This window comes from Symphalangus syndactylus, chromosome 3 (genome assembly GCF_028878055.3).
Source record: "Symphalangus syndactylus isolate Jambi chromosome 3, NHGRI_mSymSyn1-v2.1_pri, whole genome shotgun sequence".
Taxonomy (NCBI): domain Eukaryota; kingdom Metazoa; phylum Chordata; class Mammalia; order Primates; family Hylobatidae; genus Symphalangus; species Symphalangus syndactylus.
In genome coordinates this window covers 138,705,169-138,732,432 of record NC_072425.2, presented here as the reverse complement: position 1 = coordinate 138,732,432, position 27,264 = coordinate 138,705,169, and the positions used below count along the sequence as shown (strand labels likewise).

The window sequence follows — 27,264 nt, the reverse complement described above, 5'->3', positions numbered from 1 at the left end:
GACTCCTTCCCAGATCTTCTCGGCTTAGCAGCTGAAGACTAACACTGCCTGATCACCTCGGAAGCCTACAGGACCATCACAGATGCTCTAGATAACTCTCACAGTGGAGGGTAAGTCCGTCCCCTTCTTAATCAATATGGAGGCTACCCACTCCACATTACCTTCTTTTCAAGGGCCTGTTTCCCTTGCCTCCGTAACTGTTGTAGGTATTGACGGCCAGGCTTCTAGACCTCTTAAAACTTCCCAACTCTGGTGCCAACTTAGAAAACATTCTTTTATGCACTCTTTTTTAGTTATCCCCACCTGCCCAGTTCCCGTATTAGGCCAAGACATTTTAACTAAAGTATCTGCTTCCCTGACTATTCCTGGACTACAGCTGCATCTCATTGCCGCCCTTCTCCCCAACCCAAAGCCTCCTTTGCGTCTTCCTCTCGTATCCCCCCACCTTAACCCACAAGTATAGGACATCTCTACTCCTTCCCTGGCAACCGATCACATGCCCATTACCATCCCATTAAAACCTAATTACCTTTACCCCACTCAACACCAATATGCCATCCCACAGCATGCTTTAAAAGGATTAAAGCCTGTTATCACTCGCCTGCTACAGCACGGGCTTCTAAAACCTATCAACTCCCCTTACAATTTCCTCATTTCACCTGTCCTAAAACCAGACAAGGCTTACAGGTTAGTTCAAGATCTGTGCCTTATCAACCAAATTGTTTTGCCTATCCACCCCGTGGTGCCCAACCCATATACTCTCCTATCCTCAATACCTCCCTCCACAATCCATTATTCTGTTCTAGATCTCGAACGTGCTTTCTTTACTATTCCTTTGCACCCTTCATCCCAGCCTCTCTTCGCTTTCACTTGGACTGACCCTGACACCCATCAGGCTCAGCAAATTACCTGGGCTGTACTGCCGCAAGGCTTCACAGACAGCCCCCATCAAGGTTTCACAGACAGCTCCAATCAAGCCCAAATTTCATCCTCATCTGTTACCTATCTCGGCATAATTCTCATAAAAACACATGTTCTTTCCCTGCTGATCATGTCCAGCTAATCTCCGAAACCCCAATCCCTTCTACAAAACAAAACTCCTTTCCTTCCTAGGCGTGGTTAGTGCAGTCAGAATTCTTACACAAGAGCCAGGACCGCACCCTGTAGCCTTTCTGCCCAAACAACTTGACCTTGCTGTTTTAGTCTAGCCCTCATGTCTGCGTGCAGCGGCTGCCACTGCTTTAATACTTTTAGAGGCCCTAAAAATCACAAACTATGCTCAACTCACTCTCTACAGTTCTCATAACTTCCAAAATCTATTTTCTTCCTCACACCTGGTGCATATACTTTCTGCTCCCCGGCTCCTTCAGCTATACTCACTCTTTGTTGAGTCTCCCACAATTACCATCATTCCTGGCCCGGACTTCAATCCGGCCTCCCACATTATTCCGGATACCACACCTGACCTTCATGACTGCATCTCTCTGATCCACCTGACGTTCACCCCATTTCCCCACATTTCCTTCTTCCCTGTTTCTCACCCTGATCACACTTGGTTTATTGATGGCAGTTCCACCAGGCCTAATTGCCACTCACCAGCAAAGGCAGGCTATGCAATAGTATCTTCCACATCTGTTATTGAGGCTACCGCTCTGCCCCCCTCCAATACCTCTCAGCAAGCCGAACTAGTTGCCTTAACTTGGGCCCTCACTCTTGCAAAAGGACTACGCGTCAATATTTATACTGACTCTAAGTATGCCTCCCATATTCTGCACCACCATGCGGTCATATGGGCTCAAAGAGGTTTCCTCACTATGCAAAGGTCCTCCATTATTAATGCCTCTTTAATAAAAACTCTGCTCAAGGCCGCTTTACTTCCAAAGGAAGCTGGGGTCATTCACTGCAAAGGCCATCAAAAGGCGTCAGATCCCATTGCTCTAGGCAATGCTTATGCTGATAAGGTGGCTAGACAAGCAGCTAGCTTTCCACATTCTGTCCCTCATGGCCAGTTTTTCTCCTTCACATCAGTCACCCCACCTACTCCCCCCACCGAAACTTCCACCTATCAATCTCTTCCCACACAAGGCAAATGGTTCTTAGACCAAGGAAAATATCTCCTTCTAGCCTCACAGTCCCATTCCATTCTGTCATCATTTCATAACCTCTTCCATGCAAGTTACAAGCCGCTAGCCTGTCTCTTAGAACCTCTCATTTCCTTTACATTCTGGAAATCTAACCTCAAGGAAATCACTTCTCAGTGTTCCATTTGCTATTCTACTACCCCTCAGGGATTGTTCAGGCCCCCTCCCCTTCCTACACATCAAGCTGGAGGATTTGCCCCCACCCAGGACTGGCAAATTGACTTTACTCACATGCCCAAGTCAGGAAACTAAAATACCTCCTAGTCTAGGTAGATACTTTCACTGGATAGGTAGAGACCTTTCCCACAGGGTCTGAGAAGGCCACCACGGTCATTTCTCCCCTTCTATCAGACGTAATTCCTCGGTTTGGCCTTCCCACCTCTATACAGTCCGATAGCTGACCGGCCTTTATTAGTCAAATCAGCCAAGCAGTTTTTCAGACTCTTAGTATTCAGTGAAACCTTTATATCCCTTACGGTCCTCCGTCTTCAGGAAAAATAGAACGGACTAAAGGTCTTTTAAAAACACACCTCACCAAGCTCAGCCACCAACTTAAAAACTACTAGACAATACTTTTACCACTTTCCCTTCTCAGAATTCAGGCCTGTTCCTCAGAATGCTACAGGGTACAGCCCATTTGAGCTCCTGTATAGACGCTCCTTTTTATTAGGCCCCAGTCTCTTTCCAGACACCAGACCAACTTAGACTGTGCCCCAAAAAACTTGTCATCCCTACTATCTTCTGTCTAGTCATACTCCTATTCACCGTTCTCAACTACTCATACATGCCCTGCTTTTGTTTACACTGCCGGTTCACACTTTTTCTCCAAGCCATCACAGCTGATATCTCCTGGTGCTATCCCCAAACTGCCACTCTTAACTCTTAAAGTAAATACATAATCTTTGCTGGCAGGACTATGCTGAACCTCCTTAGGCACTCTCTAATTAGATGTCCTAGGTCCTCCCAATTCTTAGACCTTTAATATCTGTTTTTCTCCTTCTCTTATTCCGTTTAGTTTTTCAATTCATACAAAACCGTATCCAGGCCATCACCAATAATTCCACACGACAAATGTTTCTTTTAACAACCCCACAATATCACCCCTTACCACAAAATCTTCCTTCAGTTTAATCTCTCCCACTCTAGGTTCCCACGCCGCCCCTAATCCCGCCTGAAGCAGCCCTGAGAAACATCGCACATTCTCTCTCCATACTACCCCCCAAAATTTTCGCTGCCCCAACACTTCAACACTATTTTATTTTTCTTTATTATAAGAAGGCAGGAATGTCAGGCCTCTGAGCCCAAGCTAAACCATCGCATCCCTGATGACTTGCACATATATGCCCAGATGGCCAGAAGTAACTGAAGAATCACAAAAGAAGTGAAAATTCCCTGCCCCGCCTTAACTGATGACATTCCACCACAAAAGAAGTGAAAATGGCCAGTCCTTGCCTTAACTGATGACATTACCTTGTAAAAGTCCTTCTCCTGGCTCATCCTGGCTCGAAAAGCTCCCCTACTGAGCACCTTGCGACCCCTACTCTGCCCGCCAGAGAACAACTCCCCTTTGACTGTAATTTTCCTTTATCTACCCAAATCCTACAAAACGGCCCCACCCTTATCTCCCTTCGCTGACTCTCTTTTCGGACTCAGCCCACCTGTGCCCAGGTGAAATAAACAGCCTTGTTGCTCACACAGATCCTCTTTGGTGGTCTCTTCACATGGACGCGAGTGAAACAATTTACTTCTATAATCCATCCCCTAACAGAACATTACTGTATTAAAAAAGGTAAACTGGCTGGCTAAAATAAATTCCTAATGTATACACCCAAAACTGTGCTATCAAAAGGGTTGTTTGGAGGGGTTCTACAGTGAAGTAATTGAAAGCAGTCCAGAGCCAGGTTACCTGGGTTCATATCTCAGCTCTGACACTTAGAAGCTGTTGTGACCTTGGGGAAATTTCTTAACCTTTTCGTGCTTCAATTTCTTTATAATATGAGAATAATAATACCTTCCTTAAAGGGTTGTTGTGAAGATTAAATGAGTTAACATATAAGAAGCCCTCAGAACAGTGTCTGGCAAGTAGCAATTACTTAATACTTACTACAAAATACTATTACTTATTGCTACAGTGTTGCCATTGCTCAAGATATTTTTGGACCACCTTTTGGGAAGCTTGTCATGAGTCTTTAACTCATTCTCTTGAATCACCTCAATAAGAACAAAACTTCTCCTTTGAAAATGTGCTAATTCTTAGGAGCAGTCAAGCAGTTTGGGATCCAAAAGAAGGTGTATTTATGAAACCAACAGGTTGTTCTCATGTTGTTCATCTGCTGTCTATGAAGAATTCCATCAAACATAGTTGCACACACACACCTAGACAGTTCAGCACCATCTAGGGCTTGATCAATCCCTGGGTAACTAATAAGTTCTGCCTCTGCTAGAGAGAGGTTGAAAAACAAGTTTTAATTATGAAACCTCTTTGTCTGATAGATCTTGAAGGCTTTACAGATTAGCATATAACCAAAGGGCAAATCTCATAAAAGGCTGATTTACATTTAAATCCTAGTCTTTTTTCTTCCTCAAAGTTTGCTGATGCTGAGTTTTAAGTATGAAATGTCATTGTTTTCATACAAATATTCCCAAACATTACCAATTGTCATTTTGGCATTAAATAGGGTTGCAACATTACAATTGTAACATTAGCATTTTAAAAGCACAACATCATTGTTCTGTAAATTGTTGCAGGCTCAAATTACCCTACACATGATCTCTTAAAATTAATGGGCCAGGATCATCAAAGCCAGTTCGGGCTGGATGAAAAGAATGGGAGCCACCTCCTTTTGCTGGAATTTTTGATTGTCTCATACCAGCCCAATTATCACCCTGATAGAACATGTGATGATGTACCTCACTGCATATGTAAATAAAGGTGAATAAGATATTCACTGAACGTTCCCATCCAAAGATGCAAAGAATTTTGATAAAATGTAACTGGGTTGCTGCAAAGCAAAAGAATCCTCCATGTTCCTAATTATTGAACTCTTTGCAAAAACATTTTCCAATAAAAAAGGCTTCATTGATCTACCATCCTTAAGTAATACTGTGTTCCCTATAAATGGCTGTGCAAAGAAATCTAAGTATACTTCTTTATGTCTCCAAACGTTCCTTTTAATCTTTCTAGTGGGAATCCTTTAAATATCACTATTACAGATTTCTTAATGTTGTACTGACAGGGCTAAATAGCATGACAACTAAGAGCAGGAGTTTAAGGATGCAATAAATCTAGATTATTCTGACTCTTTCACTTTAATACATGTGAGACCTTGGAGAAGTTACTCTTCTTTTAAAGCAACATCTTGTTTCTTTTAAAGGAAAGATTAATACCTAAATCCTAAATCACAGAAGCACTTTTAGAATTAAAATATTAAATGTATTAAATATATTTTTATTCAAAATATGTATATATATTTAATATATTTATATTCATATATTATATAAATATATAAAAATGTATTTAATACATTTAATATTTTAATTCTAAAAGTGCTTCTGTCATTTAGGTATTAATCTTTCCTTTAAAAAAGATGTTTTTATATCTATAACAAGATATATAATCTTTCCTATAAAAGAAAAAAGATGTTGTTTTATATATATATAGAGAGAGAGAGAGAGAGAGAGTTTAGCATAGTCACTACCAAAGAACAGGGGTTCAAAGGAACGGAATGATAATTATTCTAATTGGATGGGCTACTTACTGTGTAGGACTCTGGTTTTATGCTAAATATTCCCAATAAGTATATTTGCTGGAGTTCCTTTTTCTCTCACATAGGTTTTCCAGCAGTCTAACTCTAACTCGTGGCTTTCTTCTATTGTCCTCGGAGTAGCTGCCTTTAGCAGCCTCAACCCATGTTCAATTTGCTGTGGGCTGGGGAACCCAATAATCATAGCTGATGGATGTAGTCAGAATCTGGCTCTTAGCCAGGAAGAGTCGATTCAAACTCAGTCCAAATGCATTAATTTTGCTATAGAATGTTTTCGTGAGTGGGAGAGCTTACTCAACAACAGGACATGTAGAGATGAGTCAGAGTGACCAATGTGGGCAGTGCCCAAGCCCTGTCCAGGGTAACCACAGTGCATGGACTTAAAGTATTAGATCCCATTGGTAAGATCCTTTTAACTAGAAATGGATACAGGGCGTTGCAATCTGACGGCTTCAAATACTAAGTTTATATGGAATAGATTATTCCTGTCGTGGAGCGTCAAGCCTTCGTTCATTCATAATTTATTGGGCAACCACGATGCTAACCCAGATCCCTCTTACTTTTAAAATTCTTTGCCCCTGCTCTCCAAGCAACCTTCTGGTGGTGACTGGCTCCTGGGGTAGATCTCCCTACAGGGAGAGAATGCACTGGTCATAGGGACATTGTAGGGTACAGGACACTTTCCCAGGGTGAATTCACAAATGGACATTATGACATTGCCTATCAGCATCCTGAGTTTGGTTAAGGTGTGTTTGGCCATGAGAGATGAATTCACTATCATGTGTTGACAAAAATTATCTAAGCCTGAAAACCTAAGGGCAAGGCCACGACCAAGGAGACTCACCAAGGTGGTAGATATCCCCTTGGGATTTCGCTTGGTGCAATGTGTTGGACTAATGTGTTCTTTGTGACACTGAATGGTCACATGAGGCGCTGTGGCACCGTGATTCAGAAGAGGATCTGGGATCAGAAGCACCTGGGATGGGAGGCTGGTTTTGCCCTTTATGCTCTGGTTTCTCCTAAATTACTTCACTTTGCTATGCCTCCTTTTCTTCATTCACAAAACCAGATGATAATACTTCCGGGTTTGGCTCTGGCTCAGTGTCTAAACAAAAGCAGCATACCAGAAGACCTGTTAAATTCTTAAAAACCTGCCTCCCTCCCCCACCCAGTTCCACAGCCTCCAATCCTGACTTACAGGCCCACTGGCCGTTCAGCTGCCCATAGTAGGTACATGCAGTGCTCCTCACAAGTCTGTCTACGGAAACCCGTGGAAGTGCTCTTAGACACACAGCTCTTCTATACTGCTGTGCTTCCGTCTCTTAGATTTGAAAATTGCCTTCTTAGCAAACTGTCTCTTAGCAAATGTAGTTACAGATTTAAGGGAGCCACTTTAGGCATTGTCCCTATGGAATAATTCTGTTTACTTCAAAACAGCCACATCTCCCCCCTCCTCAGCCAACACAAAGACATCGTGTTCTTCAAGGATCCACCATCTGAGACCAGCTTGTTAATAACAAAATTATTCCAGGCCTTGGTGTTCTCTCATCTATGAAATAAACATCCCTTTAAAACAGACCAATCAAATGGGGTTTGGAGACTGCGTTAACCATCTTTATTGCGCTCTAAAGAACAACTCGAGACATGCAGAGACAGTGGATTTTCAAAGAGGTGTTTTCTTGACCCAGTTAAATTTTTATTCAGTGAAAAAAGTTGACATTGAGACAAAAATTATCTTAAAATTGTGCAACAATATAGTAAAACCTTCAGCAGATTTCAGTGACTTGGAAACTTATCGAGGCAATTGAAATTATAAATAATTTCACTTTGGAGAGAAACAAGTATACAGTGTTTCACTTTAAATAAGAGTAGAATAGGCCTTTATTTTGCCGCAAATACTTTTGATTTTGCCTAAAGTTTCTAATAGTTCATAACAAGAGTCTTTAAATGAGAAGTGACAGAATATTTGAGGATAATGGTCCACTCCAGCATTCATGCTTATTCCATTTGAGCTATTACACATGAAACTAACACCATTCTTGGGTTATTACTTGGCTGTGATGATTTAATTCATAATATGGCTGCTCAAAATTAGTGGGCAGAAACATATACAACCCATCCTCCCTCAACCCATTTTCGGTGCTGGTACTCCATCTGAAAACACACTTACTGTCCGTGTACCCAGCAGTACATATCTCTTGCTATCTATTCCATATCTCAGTCTTGCATAGAAAGTAGTCTATATAAACTTAATGCACTGGCTTTTATTACACAAAAATTGTACCTGAAAGGCAGCACACACTCCAGTTAAGAAAAATAACATAACAGGAATGTCAAGATACAATCCCAACACAAGATTCTGCACAGAATTTTAGAGTCAACTCCTAAAATCAATATGGGGTGATATTCAGTTTGGTTATATCTCTGGATGCCTTCTCTAAGGGACTCATCCAACTGTCTGCAGAAGGAAGAAAATTTTCAGGAATTCACCATGACTCCCTTCATGGAGAAGGGACTGACCAAACCTGACAGGCTGGTGTTTCTGCCCTAAGGAAGTGTACTGGAAATAATAATATTACTAGATGCAGTGACCACTGGGTGAGCATCTGAAGGCAGCATTCACCAAGGAGGAGTGGGTGCTCATCTGTAAGGGGCTCACCATACTATTGCTCTCCCAAGCTTCACCTGAAAATGGCCAGTTCTGAGAAGGGTTACATTCCCTAAATTGCTGAGTACAGCTTCATCTAGTGGGCCAAACAGGATGGGCAGGAGAGAACAGGTAGCTGTGTGTCTCCTGTCTGTCCCACCCAAATATCCCTGGTGAAGCTACCAAAGACAGAACCCCAGGAATTACTTGTCCAAAAGTCAGAGTTTCAACCAGTTACCCAGAATGATAACTATTTACCCAGCTTGTCAAGGTAGCCAGTAGTTCCTGGAGCTTCTCACCTGTCTGGAACTAGGACTGCACAGACATGGTCTCTTCCTGGAATCCTCTGTAGAACTCCATTCTCTGACATTTTATCCATGTGGACTCATAAAGCTCAACGGGCATTCAATACATCCAGGAGTAAAATCGGTTTCCAGAGAAAACTCATAAGCAAACCCCCTGCCCACCAATTTTTAGAGGTCCATCGTGGTCCACATGGATGCAAGCATCTGACATTCTAATGTATGCCAGGAGAGAATAAAACCTTTTTCCTGCACAGTGGGAACTTCTGAGGTGCCATTTCCAACAAGGTACAAAAGCCGCTTCTTCACAAGCAAGCAGGGACTCTGATTGGTCACAGTGAAGACAGTTATCTGGTCACCTTCAAAGGCTGCCCATAGTACAAGGCATTTGTCTTCATTTCCTATTGGCACTCCAACCTCTGGATTCTTTCAGAGAGCATATATACATGAAATCCCCACAAAGCTACACAGAGGGAAACAGGAGTGTGTGCTTCAAAGTTCATAAAAATATACAATTTACATATAGCTGCAGCTATCTAGCTTAGTCTTCAGGAACTTAGCTCTTCTGTTTATATAAAATACTCTAGCCCTAAAAGGCTGCTTTTTTTCAAACAGCACAGTGGCATTTTCCAAGGAGAGGGGTGATGGCCAGTCTACAGTACTGTGCACTAAGCATTGGGAGGCACTGGTAGCTAGAACTGGATGCTCGAAAATATCTCAAGCTGCCAACTGGAGACATATGCTCTGTAAAAAGGCTTGCCTATGGAATAACTGAAAATAACATCTCAGAGCCTTTTATATCAGCTTTTACAAATGCCACCAAAAAGTTGGCAGAAAAAGAAAAGAAAATACACTTCCTAGTGGTTCAATTACATGACTTGCCTCCCACCAGGTTGTTAATGATTCAACTATTTAAAGAGCTTATTAAAGAGGAGGTGGTAGGGCTTAGAGTTTTGAACAAATCTCTACGGTAAGACAAGATAAAGCCAAAAAAAATCCAGTCTTTAAAAAAAAAAACTTAAAGAAGGAGAGTGACAGGAAAGAAGAGAAAATACACTAAAAGAAGGCTTATCATTACCACCAGTTGTTAAAATGAAATACAGTCCTACCCGTATGGCAAACTAAAGGTCGACAGCTTAAAATACTCATCTAAGTATATATATATAAATAAAAATTTCAAAAACTAAAAAATTTAATTGGCTCTTTCTTTGTTTTCCAAACAATCCCTAAGTAGAATGAAACTATATTATCACCCAAGAATGATACTTGTGGTTAAAAGAAACTAAACACTTGTGAGAAGGTGATGCATCGCACCTAAGGGGGGATGGGGTTTTACAAAGCTTGCATATCAAGGACACATATTCAGAGACACGACTTTGGAATATTCCCAGACCTCACTGCTTCTTGGCTGAAAGGAAATTCTTCAGTGAGAATCATACAGTACAAGTCACAACGATGCTAGACATTGGTGCCTACAACGCTAAGCCTAAAGGGTTGGCATCAGCCCACGATGCATTCTACATAACTATCAAGTGGCCATGGTTTGAATACACGGGTGGCATTTTAAAGGCAGAAGAAAAAAAAGCACAGCTTGTTTTACAGAGAGAATGAATGAACAAACTCTAGTGCTCCTGCTGTTGTTAACTGGATTGAGTAGTCTCAACTTTTTAGATCTTCTCTATCTCTATGAGAGTGTACAGCACTGTCTCTTTAGATTGGGTAGGGGCATGGGTGAGGGAGATGGAAGAAGAGAAAAAAAAAAGAGAAGGCACTGACCCAATTCAAAATGACAGCATATATCAGTATGGATTTTTAAGGACAATAAGTGGCCATCTCAAACCAAATACATAACTTTACATTTGAGATCCTTCAGTAGTAAGTAAAAACAAAAAATGGAAAATGGAAAAATTATGTACTCTATTAGCCAGTGTATGGATCATGGCACAGATCTAGAACTCTCCCCCACAACCAGGGTAAGTTTTTGCAATGACAATGAAACCAGTGTGTAATAAAGCAGTGTTATCATTCTGTAGCTCTCAAAGCTACATCTTGTACAGAGGCACATACAGTAAAATTCCATCAATTAATATAAGAGAGGAAGCTGTGGGCTTACAGGGCTTCCCAAGCTGCAGCTCTATTTAACTGAACTCCAGCAATGACTCAGTGCTCTCTCCTGCCAAAGACCATTACATGACACACAAGTGAATAAAAATGGATTGCTTCTGGAATGGCAACAAAAAAATGCTTCTGTTCCCACCCCCAACCCTATGGGTAAGGGGCTCATAACACATGTGGTGTCTAATGACCACTAAAGCCTGGCCTTACACAGAGTCCCAATAAATTAACAAAATAACATAAAGAAACCTTCCCCCATAATACACCCACACACTTTCCTATAAACTATATCCAAACAAAATGGAATATCTGCACACACTTTCAAGGAGAAGGGGTTCCACCCATCACTCTCTCGAGGTTTTTATTAAATACATTTCTGTGTCTTAGAAAAATAAAAAGATTGGCCAATTTTACTGAACCGAAATTATCTCACAGACTTAAAAGCATGCCCAGCAAGCACAGCCCTGTAAGACTACATTAATGTCAAATCAAAGCAATTTGGTTACTAAAATCAACCTGGTTTGAAGTTCACAGTTGATTACTACAAAGTTTATTCATTCTTTTCTTTCCTTTTTTTTTTTTTTTTTGTTTTTTGATTTTGGCCCATATAAAAATAACATATTGCAACTCAAAGTGCATCTTTTAAAATAAACCATCAACTATCTTTATCAAATAAAATATTTACACCATTTGGTTTCTAGTGAGGAAAGCTCTTTCAGGCTATCACCATGGGGACGTCATCTGAAAATCCAGTTATCATAGGAGCATCTTCATCATCTTCCCCTAGAGACAAAACAGTCAGGCCTTGGTGAGTTCCAACATACTTTAACCTGACCCCACATCCCACCACTCTACCCACCCCTCAACCCTACCACAACCCTCTAGCTGAGAAAGTCAATGCCATAACCAGACAGGCACTGTAATCAGTTGTGAAACCAACCCAGCTTCCCACTGTCCCTCCTGGCCACCTTCCACCCATCGATGGATCCTCATATTTATTTTAATGGTCATTTGAACTTAGCCAAATTAGGAAAACAAAGCTTCTCAGGAGAAGACTCTTATTACCTACTCAAAAGTTAAGTGGGTAGTTTGGGTTCCCCGGTTTGAGTTATCTATACCCTGCACTAGCACAGTGAACTTCAGTGTCTGCTTTCTCTTCTGAACCCAAACTGCTCTGAGGAAAAGGATCTTGGAGGAGTTTAAGCATTTTGAGGACAGCTTCCCAGACTAACGGCTATCCCCTTGTGACCCCCGGTATAATCCTGTATAACCAAGTGTCGACGGACACTCAGTGATTATCGCAGGGCACGATGACGGGTCGACTCATTTTGCCTCCAACAGCAGAAGCAAAGAAGCCACCCCATTCACACAAGGCACCCAGGTACCGGCTTATTAAGCAAGAAAGGAAACTGACAAGGAAAGGGACCAGAGCTGACATCAGACGACCAGTGAAGGGGCATATACAGATGTCTTTATAAACATAGATAAATAATTATAACTAGTTTACAGAAAAAAATAAACTTGTACATTCACAGTCATTAGTCTAAGTTTGGAGAAGCCTCGTAACACACCATATTACTATCCTACTATCTCTAATTAGCATTTAGGGTTTTCATTGTGCAAAGATTTCAAAACGGGAAATTTCTTACTTTTTCCCTTGCTATGTGTTAAGACAGGGGTCCCCAATTCCCCGGGCCGAGGGCCACCAGTACCAGTACACAGCCTGTTAGGAATGGGGCCGCACAGCAGGGGGTGAGTGGCGAGCCAGAGCATTACAGCCTGAGCCTCGCCTCTTGTCAGATCGGAGCAGCATTAGATTCTCATAGGAGCGCAAACCCTATCGTGAACTGAGCGTGCAAGAGATCCAGGCTGAGCGCTCCTTACGAGAATCTAATGCCTGCTGATCTGAGGTGGAACAGTCTCATCCTGAAATCATCCCCCAACCCTCCCCGCTCCACCGCTGGTTCAGTAAAAAAATTATCTTCAACAAAACTGGTCCCTGGTGCAAAAAAGGTTGGGGACCACTGTGTTAAGGTACATAAAAGAATGGCTGGTGAGGTTACACTAGCAACCAGAAAGAGAAACAGCAAGACGGAAGGGCCTCCTTTGATAGAAGCTGATTGGGAACGCATTATTTTTTATCTCGAGTTAGGATCTCCAGAGACGTCAGACCTCCAGGTCAGTGAAGGACGAGACAGGGGTCAGATATTCTTGAGGATTTTCCGATACTCTGGGAGTCTCAAAGCCTGGGGCCTATCTACCCTTCCTGTTTGAGGCAAGCTCCCTGTTTCAGGCCAGAACTACACAATCAAAGAGAATACAACATTTTAATTTAATTAACTTAAAAGTTAAAAAGTAAGGGCTCTGAATGGTTTAACCGAAACTCATGGAATCGAATCACTGGCTGATGAAGAGCTCCTCTAGTGTCAAAAGAGGAGCTGAAGGTGGGTGTTTCCTAATCAAGTCATTGGCTGCGTGGGGGTCAGCCCCGGGAGGAAGAACCCACTCTCCCTGCCCCACTTACCCAGGTCATCCCCAGAGGAGAAGATGGCGGACCCCAGCCTGGAGCTGTAGTGGCTGTTGGCGAAGGCAGTGAAGCTGCTCTGCAGCCTCCGGTGCTTCGTGTACAGGATGGCAAACCCCACCCCCAGGCTCAGCAGTATCAGGAATAAGATGGGCACCACCACAGCAGCAACATCCGTAGATCTGGCAGCCTGCATTGCGGATGCATCTGCACCTGCCAAGGCAAAGTTCCCACCAATAAGCCCACCTGAGGGCAGGAGAACAGACCAGATGACTCCTCAAGGCCCCACCCACCAAAAAAGGCTGGGCGATCGCCACAGCTACGCAAACTGCCTGTCTGATGTGAGACGTTTCTGCATGTGCGTGATGCCTGATTGCTTCCCGACTACTTGCCATGAGCTGATAGACCAAGGGCCTTGTGCATGCAAATACGGTAATTACATTAGACTCCTAATCACTGCTTTGTTGGTTATTTAGATAATCTCTTGGAAGGGAGACCTTTGTTGGGGTATCAACATTGATTTCATTAGCATTATTACTTAAGACCACTTGCTTGCCTTACATAAGAGGATGTGAAATCAGACCACTAATTAACGAGATTGCAATTATTTCCCCCTACTTGGCACCAAAGTCACTCTGAACTGCAATTACCTGAAGCTCCATTAAGTGATACAAACGAGATTCCTACACCACAATACAGACTTAACAGCTCATGAAGTTTTATGAGGTTTTTCGCTTAAGTGAAAAAGAGAGTGGGGGAGAAAAACAACTTTCCATATACATTTAACATTTTCTAAAGCTCTTTGCAAAGCCGTTTCGGCATTTATAACCTAACAAAGATGGCCCCTTCCTATTGACTTAAAAAAACTGGCTCTGTGATGATTCACTAATAGATTTGTACCACCAGGGCTCTAGGGCAAAGCCATGCCCCACGTCCCATCCTGCTGGGGTAGGGGCCAGTCTCCTTGAAAACGGTAGACTTTTCATGTGAAAAATCCCAGGGAAAGTCTGAACTTGAAAATGAAACCTAGGAATCAGTTTTTGGCAAAGGAAACAGACTGGACTTCCCTCAGTCTAGGGCTCCATGAGGAGCCTCAACAGGCTTGGGGTTGCTCCCTGGTGTCGGGAGAGGTGGCACAGGCCAGGTCTCTGCTTCACGTGCAAAGCTCTGTCGCTCCCCAGGCATTCACCTTGACAGGGTATTCATCAAGATGAGCCAGAGAACAATCATTTCTTGCAAGCCTAATCTAACCATTCAATATTCGTGTCTGTATTTAAATTTCTTTCATTATTTCCTTGCCAGAAAAAAAACGCTAGCCAACATCTTATTTAATATGTTCCAACCTATTCCAGCTGTGCAGTGGTTAATGAAGGGGGTGTGCTCAGCCGGAGCAGTGAAGAGGAAGTCGGTACAATGAGGGCTGGGAGCTCCAGGAATGAGCGCCCTCCCCCCGCCACCCCACTTCCAAGGGGAAGGTGAACATGAAAGGGCAAGATGTCGGCCAAGAGCCCTTCTGCCTGACAACCTTATTTCCATAAAGGTGGCCGGGAGGGGTCTGCACAGGAATTTTTCCCAAAGCATATTTCACAGGTTGCCAATTAGTTTTGCCTAAAAATGGGGCTCTATTGAGGAAATACTAGGTCAACAAGAGTTGGGCTGGTTTTTGTAGGACCTTCTTAGAACCTCTAATATGTTATGATTCTCCCAAGGGAAGTGGCAGGCAGTGTTTCCCTCTCTTAGTGGGGGGTGCCAAGGATAAATATTGCACGAGATCTCACCCTGAGAAACCCTCTGAGACGGAACATTTAACAACTCTAACACAAGATTTTGGCTTGAGCGCTGGTTAGTTCTTGGCTGAGAGTAAATGGAACTAAAAAAGACCAGTGGCAAAACATTTGTTGAAATCCTGGCCAAACTACTATAATGTAAGCAGACTTTCTGTATGAACGGAAGGGTCCTTTCTTCCATCACTAGCATGGCCCAGCATAAGACATAAGACAGAGATCCCAGGACAAATTCCAGTCCTAAGCGTATGCTGAGAGCTAAGATGAAGCCAGGGCGGGGCAGGGGTGTGCACTGTAAAATCCATGACAAGGAGATGATCTACTGGCTTGGGGACCCACAGGATATATTAGCATTTTAGAGGTGCTGAGAAGTCCCACAAAAAAACAAACAAAACTCTTGTGAACCTAGAGTTTCCCTTTTTAAACAAAGCCTTGCCTTTCTTGCACTTTATGTTCAGAATCCAGTTCCCCTGTAATCTCAGCTTCCTGTACCATGTCCAGCTCAGGAAGTATTTGTTAAATACATCACTACCTGACCAAACTGATATATAAATGATTTTCTTTTAAGCTGAGAATATCTTCAATGTGTTTTAGAAAGACACATGGTCATCAAACCATATGACATTCTTGCTATTTCCCCAGAACTGGAGATAGAAACGGGCAGCAATCGCAACTCACCAGACCCCAGCTCATCATACAGCAGGATGGCAGGCTCCCCACAGATCTGGCTGCCAAAAAGGCATCTTGCTTGGACAGTGAACGTGTAATTATGACCCATCTTCAGGTTGGAAATTTTAAAGAAATTGTCAGTAGTATTCCCAAGGTAAGCTGTGATATTCATGGCACTATCAAACATGTGTATCTCATAGCCCTGAAAACAAACACAAGAGATTGCTCAGGAAGTCGAATATAGAAACTGACAGTCTCTATTACTGGTTCCAGCTTTATGTGAGCTCCTCACTGCAGGCTGCTAGAGATGCTAAAGCGCTCTGGGTTTCTCCTTGTTCTTTTTACATTACCACTGAGATACTGGATTCAGAAAATGAAAATTTGCTCGTCTCCAATATCTCAAATAACTGCCACACCCTCCCCCTACAAGCTATATTGTGGAAATGAGAACTATGGCCCTCAGGAAAGTCATTTTAACAAAGCCACACTCAGAGATTTGCTCAGCAGTCTGCCTGTCTCAAGCAATATTAAATGCCACCAAGAATCTGAACAGTTTGCCATAATGGAATTTGACTAATAATAAATCCAGGTCGCAGCGGACTCCAGCAATGGGGTGAGAAAGGGGAACGTGCAATTAGAAAAAACAGGACATTTGTCCCCAGAACGATATGTAGGAATGACCCTGTCAGCTCACTTCCTGTCCCCCTGCTTTCTAGCTCCTTCTGAGCTGATCTCAGCCCCCCAACAACCTGGCCTTGAAATCAGAAGTGCTGCAGCCGGCTCAGGCCCCTGTTCACTGGAGGAGAGGATGAAATGTCTTCCTAGTTAGAGCCCTGGACTCTGGTGCTGGGAAAAGTCACCCTGGGGACAGCCCTGGCCCAGGATGCTAGCCGGGATGAGGGCTGACAACCTGACTTCTCTGCTGATCCCCAACTATTCCAGTGTCAAAGCTACTGACACTCTCCACCATCCCCCTGAAAAGACTCCATCACTTTTCTCTAGACACATATTGGGCCCCCTTGCAGAATCACAGTCTCTTGATCCCAATACCGCTGACCTGTCTATTCTTGATGTGGTTTGGCTGTATCCCCACCCAAATCTCATCTTGAATTCTAGCTCCCATAATTCTCCTGTGTTGTGGGAGGGACCTGGTGAGAGATCATTGGATCATGGGTGGGGTTTCCCCTATACCGTTCTCACGGTAGTGAACAGTTTCACAAGATCTGATGGTTTTATAAGAAGTTTCCCCTTTCACTTGGCTCTCATTCTCTCTTTGTCTGCCGCCATGTAAGATGTGGCTTTGCTCCTCTTTGCCTTCCACCATGATGGAGAGGCCTCTGCAGCCATGTGGAACTGTGAGTCAATCAAACCTCTTTCCTTTATAAATTACCCAGGCTCAGGTATGTCTTTATTAGCACTGTGGAAACGGACTAATATAATTCTTTGAACTCCCTGTCAGGGGAAGGGAAGAAGGACATGCTCTGCCTGCACCAGACCCTCCACTAGAAACGAAATAGTAACCTAGAATCTTAACCTAAGAGCCGGGCTCCAGCCACCCAGGAAGGATCCCCTAATGGCGACTGGCTGCCAAACTGGGATTCCCAATACCTGCCTGGGATCTCATCCCCGCATTCTTTCCTATAAGCTAGCAGTTATTACCTTCCACCTAATATATATTTGGTGTTGATCATTTGTAAAATACATAAAGGTTATAAAGAAAATAATTAAGATTACACAACATCAACCACCCATACGTTATTTAACCCATCCTCTTCTGTTCAGCATCTCGGCTGTTTCCTCTTTCTTGCTGTCATAAATACTATACATAAATTCTTCATGCACATTGTTTCTTTAGAGTAAAATCCTACAACTGCTGGATCAATGGGTGTGAACACTTTTAACATTTTTGACAGATATTACCCAAGAGCCTTACTTGAGTTTGAACCAATTTATATTCCCAGAATGTTTACTTCCCCAACTATTATTCATACCGGTTATACTCTTCCCTGCAAATCTTTACCAATTTAACATGAGAGGGCTACCTCTTTGTTATTTAGATTACTGGTGAGGCTGAACTTTTCTCCTTTTGCTTACTGCTGCTGGAATTTTCCGCTTTGTTAAATGTACCTTCTTCAAAATTAGAATATTTCCGTTTTGAATGTACTTGAAAGCTTTCCTTATATTTAAGGATGTTAGCCATTTAGATGTCATAGTTACAAGAGTTATGGGAATTCTCAGAGTGTGTGGTGAGAATTTTCCAATTTTAATTTCACTTTGCTTTGGCATTGCATGGTGACTATTTAGAACCCGTGGCTCTTTGCCTACGCCGCATCTCCAGGTAGCCATAGTTGATTCATCACATTCCTATTTAGCAAAGGCTTTGCTGTCACTGGAGCCAACCCAGCTTTACTCAAGAATCTGTCCACCCTTGGGTGGTAAATCTACTCCCAGGTCTCACTCCCCTTCCCCTGTCTTTTGCTGTGAATACCATATTGGCCTACCCATAGCAAAACCAAACAAAACCAAGGTGTTCTTCATAAGTCAGCACAGTATCTTCAAGTACCTCCTGCTTCCTGTAATTTATCTGGGAAGAGAGTGCTGAGATGCCAGGCTGAGAGTGCAGCTCAACTCCTGCTACTGAAGCCACAGTCCCGCCCTCAGCAAGTGTGGAATAGGCGGGGCTTCCGGTTTAACACCCTGAGCCCCAGCCCAGCTGCAGCTTCTGCGGGAAGCACAGCATGGCCTCCAGCCCATTTCTCTTTCATCAGGGGAAGACAAGTCAGGATTGAAAAGCGCTTAGTGCAGAGATTCTCATCTTTAATGGGCAGTATAAACATTTCGTTAATTAGCAATCCCACTGAAAATGGTCCTTTAATTCTCAAGTTCATGTCCATGTCCTATTCTTTTTCTTTTTTTTTTTTTTACACTATCTATGCCAGCATGCTGTTAACGAGCTCATCTCTGAAACAGCATTTCAATTAAATTTCCAAAGTCATTGAGAATGAGGGAGGAACTTACCCTGCTTTCATTAAAATGCTTTTCCTTTAAAGCCAGGCTTTTCCAAAATAGAAGAACATGGTCATTTTCTGTTATGATTTTTAAGGCATCAGGTGCTGATAATGACACTGAAAATTAAAGATAAGATGGGATGCGGTTAGTGGATATACATTTGAAACTCCATTTTCTTGTCTGTCAAAGAGAGATTAAATAATGCTAGCCTTGCAGGGCTGGGTTACAGAAAAAATAAAACACATAGATTGCTGTGTATAGAACCCAGCACGTGGTAGATATTCTTTAATTGGCATCTCTTTTATTGTTGTTACAACATCTTTAGCCAAGAAATCTGGACAGTACTTAATTGAATAGCCCTTGTAACCAAGGGTGTACAAAAACAAATGGGGTGGGGTAGAAGGGTGGTGAGGAAGGAATGGGATGGGATAAGGAGTTCCGTCTGAAGACAGGACACTGGAGTGACAATGGCACATGGACCGGGCCCACTGCACGCCACCAGCATAAATGGGGCTGGGCCTCCATTACCCAGTATCAAAACTCCCAATAATACCTGCTGCTGTCTGAGCAACGGAGCTTGCTACCAGCTCTCTGAACTTGAGCCTGACTGCCCTTTGATCTACTGCCCAGCTATGGATCTCCCTCCATTTCGACACGTCAGATTGCCACAATGGACCACTGAGAACCTGTCATCCAGATTCTCAGATACAGCCTCGGTCTTAGTGGTAACTATTCAGTTTTATTTCCTCTCTTGGGCATCCCTCCTCTTTTCCTTTAGTAATATCAAAACAAGCGACGGGAGTTAAAAAGACTTAGAAAATATAGAAAACGATAGCCACTCCCCAGCCCACTGTGCCCTGGCCACCACGCCACAGCCCAGACCCTGGAGCCTCTGCACTACTCTGCCCCTGTAGGGATACTGAAGGGCAGCATTTGCACTCCCTGTGAAACTCCTAATGAAAAGTCTGTCTCTGGAGGCCTAGTGGCACAGCACTGTGGGCAGGCTGTGTGAGAAGACCTCTAACCTCTCTCCTGCTTACCTGTGGTAATTTTTATGCTGGAATCTTTGCTCATGTTCCCCAGTTGGACAATGATGTGGTATTTCCCGCCAGGTTCCAACTTGTTAAGGGTGTATTCCACAGTACTATTACGGGATTTTACTTTGTAGCTCCTGTCAGTCTTTCTTATTAGATCTTTAACTGCAATTGCATACAACTAGGACCAAAAAAGAACATCTGAATGATAATCAGAAAGTTGACATTTTTCACTCTTTGTAGTTCAATGGTGGACAATGTAGTATATTAATAGCTGTGACCCACGGCAACAATAGTTTGAGTCCCGAAATCTGACTCCATTCTTTGGAAGACGTTTGGAGTGACCAGATCCAATCTTAAAATAACTATTCACTCATAGAACTGCACATAGAGTTATCAATTAAAATTTTTTTAACCCTCTAGGGAAGGCCACATTTATTGTGACATCAGCAGGTAGGTTGGAACAAGCAAGCACGTCCAAACTCAGTATTCAACTTCCACATCTCCACCACTGCAAAAGTTCATGGATGTTGTTGGTGGAGAGAGAATGAACCAAAGTGTTCAATCCTGGCTCTAAAGGGCAAGGCTCTACTTACTTTCTCCCGGGCTGCTTCTAGGTATGGGGGGCAAGGGGAAAATAGCAGGGCATATAGTAAGCACAGGAAATTCAATCATGAGAAGGAAGTGGAGAGTTGAGAGGAGTATTAGCAACCAAGCATTTTAAACCAACCACCACTGGATGAAGGGGAGTGGAGAGAGGAGAGAGGGAAGAGCAGCCCAGAGCAAGGAAAAAATGGCAGTTTTTTTTGTTTTGTTTAGGATCAATGCTCCTTTTAAAGAGGGGTCAGAAACTTTTTGTAAGCGTCCACACACAGTAATACTGTAGGCGTTGAGCGCCAGATAGTCTCCACCACAACAACTCTGCTGATCATCGCACGAAAGTGGTCAGATATAATATATAAACAAATAGGCATGACTTGCTTCCAATAAAACTTTATTTAAAAAAATAGGCCATGGGCTGTGTTTGGCCTGCAGGCCTTTGTTTGCTAATCCCTGTGTGAGAGGGTCAGGGAAGGAAATATGAGTAGCAGAGAAGAAAGAGGGGCAAACCAAAATGGCAGCTAGGAATAATGGAGAAGTGCCAACTAAGAAGAGGTCCCTATACAGACCCCATCTTTGGTCAGACAGAAATGGGAGACAGACCTCCTGCTGAGCGCCAGAAGCTAGGCCTGTGTTTCTTGCCCCATTAGAGGACCCCCCTCCATCCCACCCCATCCTAACCAGGCCAGGAATAAACAAAGAGGCCTGAAGCCCAGCCCACTCACCAAGTCCTGGTCAGGAGAGTCATACGGTGATTCCCACTTGATGACCACGGAGGTTTTGCCCGTATGAACCACATGCAGGTGACGGGGTGGAAGCCTGCTGTCCGGGATCATCTTCACTACAACGTAGTCAGAGGACGGCCCCTGGTAGGGTACCACTACCCGGACCTGAAGCCCAAGCACACACATAGGAAAAAAATATATCATGGCCTTATGCAATCTTTATTAAAGTATTTTTTCAACAAAATAATGACAATTAAAATTCAGTTAGTACAAAAAACCATAAAATATAAAATAATTTCCCACCTACCCCAAATCATTTTCCAAGAGGTACCACTGGTAAGAGTTTTTGTGCTTCCTTCCAGAAATGCCCTATGCATATATAAGTATGGATAAGTATGTACATGTATCCTTACACATATATGCATGTGTACCTGTAGCCTATCTTCCTCAAATATTTTTTATACAACTGAGAAAATGGGACACATATTATGCTCTTGGCTTCTTTCATGTAATAATATATAGCTTAGAGATTTTTCCATATCAGTACATTTAGAGTTGTCATACTTCTTATGAATGGCTGCCCTGCATTCCATTGCATGAATAAACCATGATATGTTTAACCAGTCCTCTCTTGATAGACATTTAAGTTGCTTCACATCTTTTGCTATCATAAGTAAGAATAACGTACCAAGTATCTTTCTCCATATATCTTGGCACATACATAAAAGTATGTAGGCTAAATTCCTAGAAGTGGTGCCTGATAAAAATTTTTGATTTATCCATACTTGTGATCATCTGCCAAGTTATCAATCCTCCATAATGGAGCTGCAGTTGGTGAAAGTGGCTATTCATTCTGTATTTCAAGCAAGAACCTGATGATGCTTATGAAGAAGAGGAAGTTGCCTCTCAACACACACATCAATCCTGGAGTCCAGGTATGCGAGCTCCCCAGGTCCTGGGTTGAGACCAGAGCCCAGAACTTAAGACATCCCTTAAAAAACTGAAATGGTACGGGAAGCTTACCAGAAACAAATACTGCTCATCCTTACTGACAAGGACCGTCTTGTTATGGAGTGAAGTAGTCAAGCTCCTCGGGTTGCGATAGAGGTCAAGAAAGGACGTGGCATAGAAAATACCATAAACCTGGTAAAAGCAGAGAATGGAAGAGGACATCAGCTCATGGGCCGATGACCTCATTTCCTTGAAATCCCCAATTTAAGACCCTGGAACTGCTTCAAAAGAGCTCAGAGAGAAGTCTTCATTCAACGTTTATTACATTTACAGCATTTACAGAGAAGGCACTTGGGCCAGGCACTGTATGTAGAGCTACAAAAATAAATATGATGTGGTCTCTGTCCTCAAAGAGCTCCTTCTGGAGGAGAGGCGGGCAGAGAAGAAAAACATACATAATTATAAATAACAAGTGGCAAACATAGAGCGTTAGATGCTACACCAGAAACCCACATGATGAGCCAGCGAATGGGGGGGGCTATTAAAGAGGGGGTGTCATTCTACCATTGGCAGCACAGACGTGGGCTCCAAGGGGATGTGCTGAGTGGGAGCTTGCACAGTGGATGCGAACACCCCAGGAAGTATGTGGAGGGGGGGAAGGAGGGCAGACACAGCTGGCTGTCTAGCAGGTACCCATCCTCCCTTTCTTCCTCAGAACTCTGGTTCTGCTTGAGAACTGCTGCCTGGAAAAAGTCTACACTGCATACCTCCCTAAGCTAGGAGAGGCTAGACAAGGAGCTTCCAGCCATTGAGATGCAGAAGTGTCACACGGAAAGCTTTAGGAGGGCTCATTACAACAGAGGGAGGAGCCCTTCTTCCTGCCCTCCAGCCGCCTGGAATACAGATCATGACTGCAGCCCCAGGAGGCCTCTTGCACCATGAGGTGAGCTTGAAGACGCATGCCACAGGCTGGAGATGACAGGGCTCGGGTGCCCGATCAAATCGTGCTGCCGCGACAGAAGCCCTGCACTGCTCAACTCTAAACTTCTTCTAATTACAAGAGGAAATAAACTGTTCAAAGCCACTGTTACTGTCACTTCCTCTGCTCTATGCATCCCTGCTTAGTCCTAACTGGTAACCGTTGGAAACTGAGGGAGTTTCAAGCAGGGAAGTAGGAATGGGATGAAGCTTACAGCAGAAAGTGGAAGCTGAGGGAGTTTATAACTGGAGGGTGGGAGCTGAGGAAGCTTTCTTTGTAAGGCACAATCAAAGAGCATTTTCTCCAAGAGTTATGTGCACATGTAAGACAGGGGCTTGACGAGAACTGTAGGAGCTGTAGGATCCACGGGCTGAGCAGGCACTGAGTGGGCATCCACAAAGGGATTTCCAAATCCAAGGCAACAGGGTGACTTTCTCCAACACTGCTCAGCAGCTGTGAGGACTAAGCTCTGATTTTTTCAATCTTGCCCAAATTCCTATCTAAGGGGTTTGGGGAGTCATGTCCTACAAACCATAAATTCTCATCAGATGGGTTTTATTGAATCCTATATATCGTGACTTACTTTCCAAGTTGACTCTGGCATAACATTATGAGACAAGGATGAAAATCAAAATATTTTACCCCAAAACATGTTTCTTTGTCATATCTTGAAATGGCCCTGAAAAGCTGTCCTTTGTGGGGTAAAATTCACATCTGTAAAGCATCTCTATTAACATAGCTAGATCTTTTTCTTCCAGGCCCTCCCAATCCTAAAGACATTAGGTAAAAGTCTTGTACCTTTTAAAGATCTAGATAGGAAACATTTGTCATCTGTTTCCCCTAAGGGCAGCCACTAAAAGATGTCAAAAGAACCTTGGTCTCCACAATCTTTTATCTTAACCTGAACATCTCCTTTCTGTCAATCTCAGGTCTTCAGACAAACTCATCCAACTGACAACCAGAAAATGTTTAAATTTCCCTACAGCCTGGAAACCCCCACTTCCCCATGCCCACTTTGAGTTGTCCTGCCTTTCTGGACCAAACCAGTGTATTTCCTAAATGTATTTGACTGATGTCTCATGCCTCCCTAAAATGTATAAAACCAAGCTGCATCCCGGCCACCTTGGACACATGTTCTCAGGACCTCCTGAGGGCTGTGTCACGGGCCATGGTCACTCCTATTTGGCTCAGAATAAATCTTTTCATATATTTTACAGAGTTTGATTCTTTTTGTTGACAGCTGAAAAGGACAGACAGACGGGAGAGCACAGACAAACAGGAAGGGAAGCCCTGAAGGGGGTGATCGCCTGGGAGGATGTAGGAAAGAGAAGCGCTGAGGGACTCAAAGGGGTCCCAAAGCAAATGCAAGTGGAGCTGCAAAGCATGAGGTGGGAGTAGGCCAAGTGGGGGCTTAGAGTACAGACGTAGGATGACATCACTGAGAATAAGGCTGGTGACCACCCGGGGTGGGGTGTCTCTGGACAGGAAAGGGGTCCACAGAGCCACGGGAGCCAAGGGATGAGAGGTTCCCCATATGCACAGTGACAATGGCACTTCTCACAGTAGACAGGAAAATCATGAGAGCTGCCAGGGTCCTCAGTGAACTAAAGAGGGGCAGAAGCAGAGAGCTTCCTACAGGTGATCTCATTTGCACTCTCACCTCTGAAAGCCACCTTTAGTGTGACCAGTGCATGAGCTGGGATGAGGTGCAGGAAGCCTCCTCCAACTTCATGCACAATTAGAGGCCCTAAATCAAGTCAGGCTTCAGTGTTCTGTGCAATTGCCCTACTCTGGACAGATAGTTGGGGGTGATGAGGCGGTCATGTGCTGCCGGGTATATAAATGGAAAGAAAGGGTTCTTTAGGAGTAGACTCAACTTCCAGGTAAAAGAGAGCCCCGGGGATGGGTCAGAGCTTCTCATCACTGTCCCTGCCTCAACATCAGGTGCTGGGACACACAAAAGAGCAGAGGTTGTTAAATTAGCCAGACCTGAGCTGAAACTCAGTCTACTGCTTGTGAGAGCTTTAACTCTGGCAAGTTACTTCGCCTCACTGAGCCCTAGTTTCCTCGCTGGCAAAATGGGAACATTTACCCACAGAACCAATGAAAGGAATAAGGGGGAACATGGGTTTATCGGATTTTATATCGTTCCTGGCACTTACCGGCTGCTCAGTAAATCTTACTTCTCCTTCCTTCTTCTTCACTGATTTTACAGACAACTACTTGCAAACTTTGGTTATTTCCCTGTGAATCAGCCCTGTGCCAAATGCACAATGAAGACGTCCTCAGAAGACCAGACCTAGGCTAGTTCCTCCGCTAATCACTAAGGATTTACTAATTCCTTATTATAAATTTACTTCTGTATGCTTTTCCATTGAGAAAATCCAGAAAACAATCCTTCCCTTCAAGGAACTTACAAACTAGTTAGGAAGGTAAGAGTAACAGACAAAAATTATCAAATAGGGTAAAGCTGTATTTAAGGAAATATCATGCTATATGGAACCAACTATAAATATATTAGGAGTTCATAGGGAGAGAGATCAACTATAGAAGGGAGGATTTTCTTGCACAGCAAGAGGAGGGAAGGACACCAAGGAGGAGAAAGGGCATAAGTCAAGTACAGAGGCAAGAGGGGGACGAATGTGCCAAGAGCCTTGGGGTGGTCGATCTAAAAGCAAAGGGGACACAGTAGGGAGGAGTGGAAAGTAAAACAGTAGACTCAAAAAGGAGCACAGATCTGATCATTGTGAATCATAATGCACACAGGAAAACAAAGGAAAAAGAAAGGCCTATATCCAAGAGCAGCAGGGGCACGGGAACGTTTGCAAAAGAGAGAAAAGCCCTGGAGTTGTGTGGTGGTGTAGCACTAGGGGACAGTCCACACCCACTTTGTGATGGTCATTCTGGCTGACTCACCACATTCCGGGGGCCGGTCCAGGTACATTCCACTGCAGTCTGGTTGATGGCTTTGGCCTTGAGGCTAGGTGCAGGTGGGCGAACCCCTCTGGTCACGACATGCTCAAATGCCAGAGGGCTATCCCCCAAGTCAGTCTTGGCCCAGGCAGAAATCTCATAGGACGTATGAGCTGTCAGATTGCCAACTGTGAAAACAAGAAAAGGAGATTTCAGGAGGAAGTTGGGGGTGTGAGTCAAGAATGTGTCTTGGTACCCGCACTCTTTTTTTAAAAAAATAGTAATCTCTTGATTTAAATGAGTCCCATGTGCTGTAGGACTGTCATTAGATGACAAATTCATTCAACGTTTATGTACTGATGATGACGGTACGTAACACACTGCACAGGCACTGGGTAATTTCTTTAAAGCTGCCCATCTGCAGATAGGAGTTGGTACAACGCTCCTGGAAGCCATTTGGCCTTGTATAACAAGAACCTTGAAAATCATACCCTTCAATCCAGTTATCCCATGAAGTCAGAGAAAGACTCAAAAGTGTGTTTAACAAGGATCCCATCACAGTGTTACAGTAGGAAACAACTGAATGTAATTTGATTGTCTAGTAACAGGATAATAATTAAATAATGTGCATTCCGTGAACTATTGTGCAGGCACTAAAGATTGTTTCAAAAATATCTGATGACACTGGAAAATTCTCACAATTTTATGTGAAGTGAAAAGGGCAGGATACAAGACTATATATGGCATTATTCTGATTTTAGAAAAAAGATAAAAAGAGATCAATCCATGGAAAAATATATTAGAAGATATCTGAAATGTAAAAGTGAAATTACAGGCAATTTTAATTTTCATTACACTCTTTTTGTTCTCTCAATTTTCTGAAACAAATATGTATACCCTTTCTAATCAGAGGAAATGCTACTAAAACTAAAAAAAGAAAAGTGAGAAGGGGGAGGCTACACTAACAGGATAGCCTTTGGAATCAGAAGAACTGGGGTTTAAGGCCTGACTCTACAATTTGTGGTTGTATAACCTTGGATAAAGTATTTAAACTCTCTATTTCCTTGTTTGTAAGATGGAGAAAAAAATAACAGCACTTACAGCAGC

The 27,264-nt window shown here is 43.2% G+C and overlaps 1 protein-coding gene across 2 annotated transcripts in view; it reads right to left on the bottom strand.

The window, feature by feature from the left end:
- Positions 1–7,497: 7,497 nt before the first annotated feature.
- SORL1 (sortilin related receptor 1) overlaps positions 7,498–27,264 on the bottom strand; it is a 289,661-nt gene continuing 269,894 nt past the window's right edge. For both annotated transcript variants that reach the window (XM_055273513.2, XM_055273512.2), the window contains exons 41-48: positions 26,161–26,345; positions 22,338–22,457; positions 21,315–21,479; positions 19,996–20,170; positions 18,965–19,071; positions 15,956–16,148; positions 13,494–13,706; positions 7,498–11,752 (exon numbers count right to left, since the gene is read on the bottom strand). In XM_055273513.2, the coding sequence (XP_055129488.1) occupies positions 11,685–11,752; positions 13,494–13,706; positions 15,956–16,148; positions 18,965–19,071; positions 19,996–20,170; positions 21,315–21,479; positions 22,338–22,457; positions 26,161–26,345 (1,226 nt within the window). In that variant the 3' untranslated portion in view covers positions 7,498–11,684. The remainder of the gene's footprint in view (positions 11,753–13,493; positions 13,707–15,955; positions 16,149–18,964; positions 19,072–19,995; positions 20,171–21,314; positions 21,480–22,337; positions 22,458–26,160; positions 26,346–27,264) is intronic.